This window comes from Montipora capricornis, chromosome 6 (assembly GCF_036669925.1).
Source record: "Montipora capricornis isolate CH-2021 chromosome 6, ASM3666992v2, whole genome shotgun sequence".
Classification (NCBI taxonomy): Eukaryota; Metazoa; Cnidaria; class Anthozoa; order Scleractinia; family Acroporidae; genus Montipora; species Montipora capricornis.
In genome coordinates this window covers 65,910,855-65,912,934 of record NC_090888.1, presented here as the reverse complement: position 1 = coordinate 65,912,934, position 2,080 = coordinate 65,910,855, and the positions used below count along the sequence as shown (strand labels likewise).

The 2,080-nt window shown below is 39.7% G+C and overlaps 1 protein-coding gene across 1 annotated transcript in view; it reads left to right on the top strand.

Annotated features, from left to right (window-relative positions):
- The window catches only part of LOC138052915 (uncharacterized), an 8,729-nt gene extending 7,043 nt beyond the window's left edge, over positions 1 to 1,686 (top strand). The window contains exon 3 of the mRNA XM_068899516.1: positions 258 to 1,686. Within this exon, the coding sequence (XP_068755617.1) occupies positions 258 to 1,060 (803 nt within the window). The 3' untranslated portion in view covers positions 1,061 to 1,686. The remainder of the gene's footprint in view (positions 1 to 257) is intronic.
- Positions 1,687 to 2,080: the final 394 nt, after the last annotated feature.

The window sequence follows — 2,080 nt, the reverse complement described above, 5'->3', positions numbered from 1 at the left end:
CAGGGGATGAGATTGCACTGAGGTTGCATTTTAGCCCTGGTGTGCAGATTACACTGACTGTCATTAACCGAAGTTTTGCGCTTTGCATTTCAATTTGAAAGCTACAATATCTCAAGTCATTAGACTATCCTGCGTGACAGGCGCAATCGAGGAAGGTGAGCAAGAGAATATGAGAGAGGGAGGTGGGTACTTTACATGTGCAGTCCCAACTAGCGGCTGCAAGCACTTTAAATTGTCTTCTTCTTTTTTCCCCTTAGTGAACAAGATGAGTCACATTTTAAGATTAGCAGACGAATACCAGGCCGACGGAGTTCACGATTTATGCGGAAAGGCCCTCAGGGATGTGCCAAAATCACAGTCTAATGCGTTGGAGATTTTCCTCCTGACAACTCAAACTGCGAGGGCTCGAGAAGATGAGAGGCTAGATCTCGTCCGATCACAATGCAAAGAGATCATTAAAAACATGGACCTTGTTACTATTAGGGGAAGTAGCGATTTTCAGAATCTCGACCGAGACGCTTGTGAAAGTCTCCTTGGGGAGAGAATCGTGCGTCTGGAAACATTCGTTTCTCAAATTTATCCACAGTTTATTGGGTTGATAGAATATTGCTTACATTTGGGGTTAGAATGTAATCTCCCCGGTTTAACTTGCTGTCCGGTTCATTTCCCTGGTGGGACACATAAAGTGAATACCGGACTCACTAGGAGGATCGGTGATTGTTCAGTTTGTAAGCAAATGATTAAGCAAATGGTGAACTCGTCACGCACATCTCGGAAGCCTAAGGTCACAATCCGCTCGGGTTTTGGAGGCATGCGAGACGAAAGCACCCCAGATGCATCCCAGGAGCACGTCTATGGGGGAGACCATCGCTTTGACGGGGAAGTGATTTCCATTGTAAATGATTTTACACAAATAAGGAGTTACGAGCATTTAAAAGGGACAAAAGCCCCTGGGTTTGGGGGAAACATTCGATTTCAAGTTCCAAAAAAAAAAGCACCTTCAGGCTTTACTTTCGAATTTGCCTCTTCAACTGGACCATCTTATTTTAATCCCCGTTAAAAATTACGCTCATTCGTGGTAAAAATGGTGCATTCACCTAGCAAAGATCGATGAAGATAATCGTGCTCGCTTCGCTTTATGTTTTTTTTACTTTGTAAATTCAATATCATCAAGTTTGTTTTTGCCTTCTTGGAGTTTTAAAGTTGAAATAAAATGAAAGCAAGAATGCACCGCGGGAATTGGAACAAATCGGCAATGAATGAAAGAAGGTTCGTGATTGGTGTATTTGATTCCTTTTCACGCGAAAAGGCAGACCTAAATCCATAATGATTATTCCTCAGTTTAGAAGGAATTCGAAATTCCGTTTTTAAAGCTATATTCTCTTTTCAATAATGACAATATATTGATTCATCTATCACTATTGTTATTAGATGATGCTGAGCTTACAGTAGATCACTGTATAATAATAACGGTTACATAAAGTATCTGTAAGGTTTTATTTTATGTAATTTGTGAACTGTGTACTTGACTATATATATCAGCAGTGTAGAGTCAATAGCTACTCTGATCATTGGGCACAGTTTTTAAGGTGTTCGTTGCTTGCATGATCTTTTATTATAAATGCTAAATCGTCAAGAAGTAAAATTAAAAATTGTGAAAGGATTCAATAAATTTGGAAGTTAAAATTGCTGTGCTCGATCAAACTATTCAGGCTACTCGCTTGATCTGTGCAAACGTCGCTTACCTGATCTTAGTGCTTCTAACCTACAATCTGCAAATAACTTTTTCTTGGACACAATTTTGATATTTCCCTAGGTGTATGTCCCCGAACCCAAATAACAGAAGTCGAAGTCTTACATGGATTCTACAAAGCTCTGTACATGTACATAGCTTTGTTGAGTCCGCCACATCGACCGTTTAAGCGAAGCATACCATTCTATAATCTCGAATTAAGCATGACAATTTATTGTTGAGCATAGAAAAGAAGAGCATTTATAATTCTGGACAGTGGTGTACAGTATTTTCAAATGTATTTCGATTTTCATGCAGCATTTACGTCAAGTCCAGGTTTAACAGACC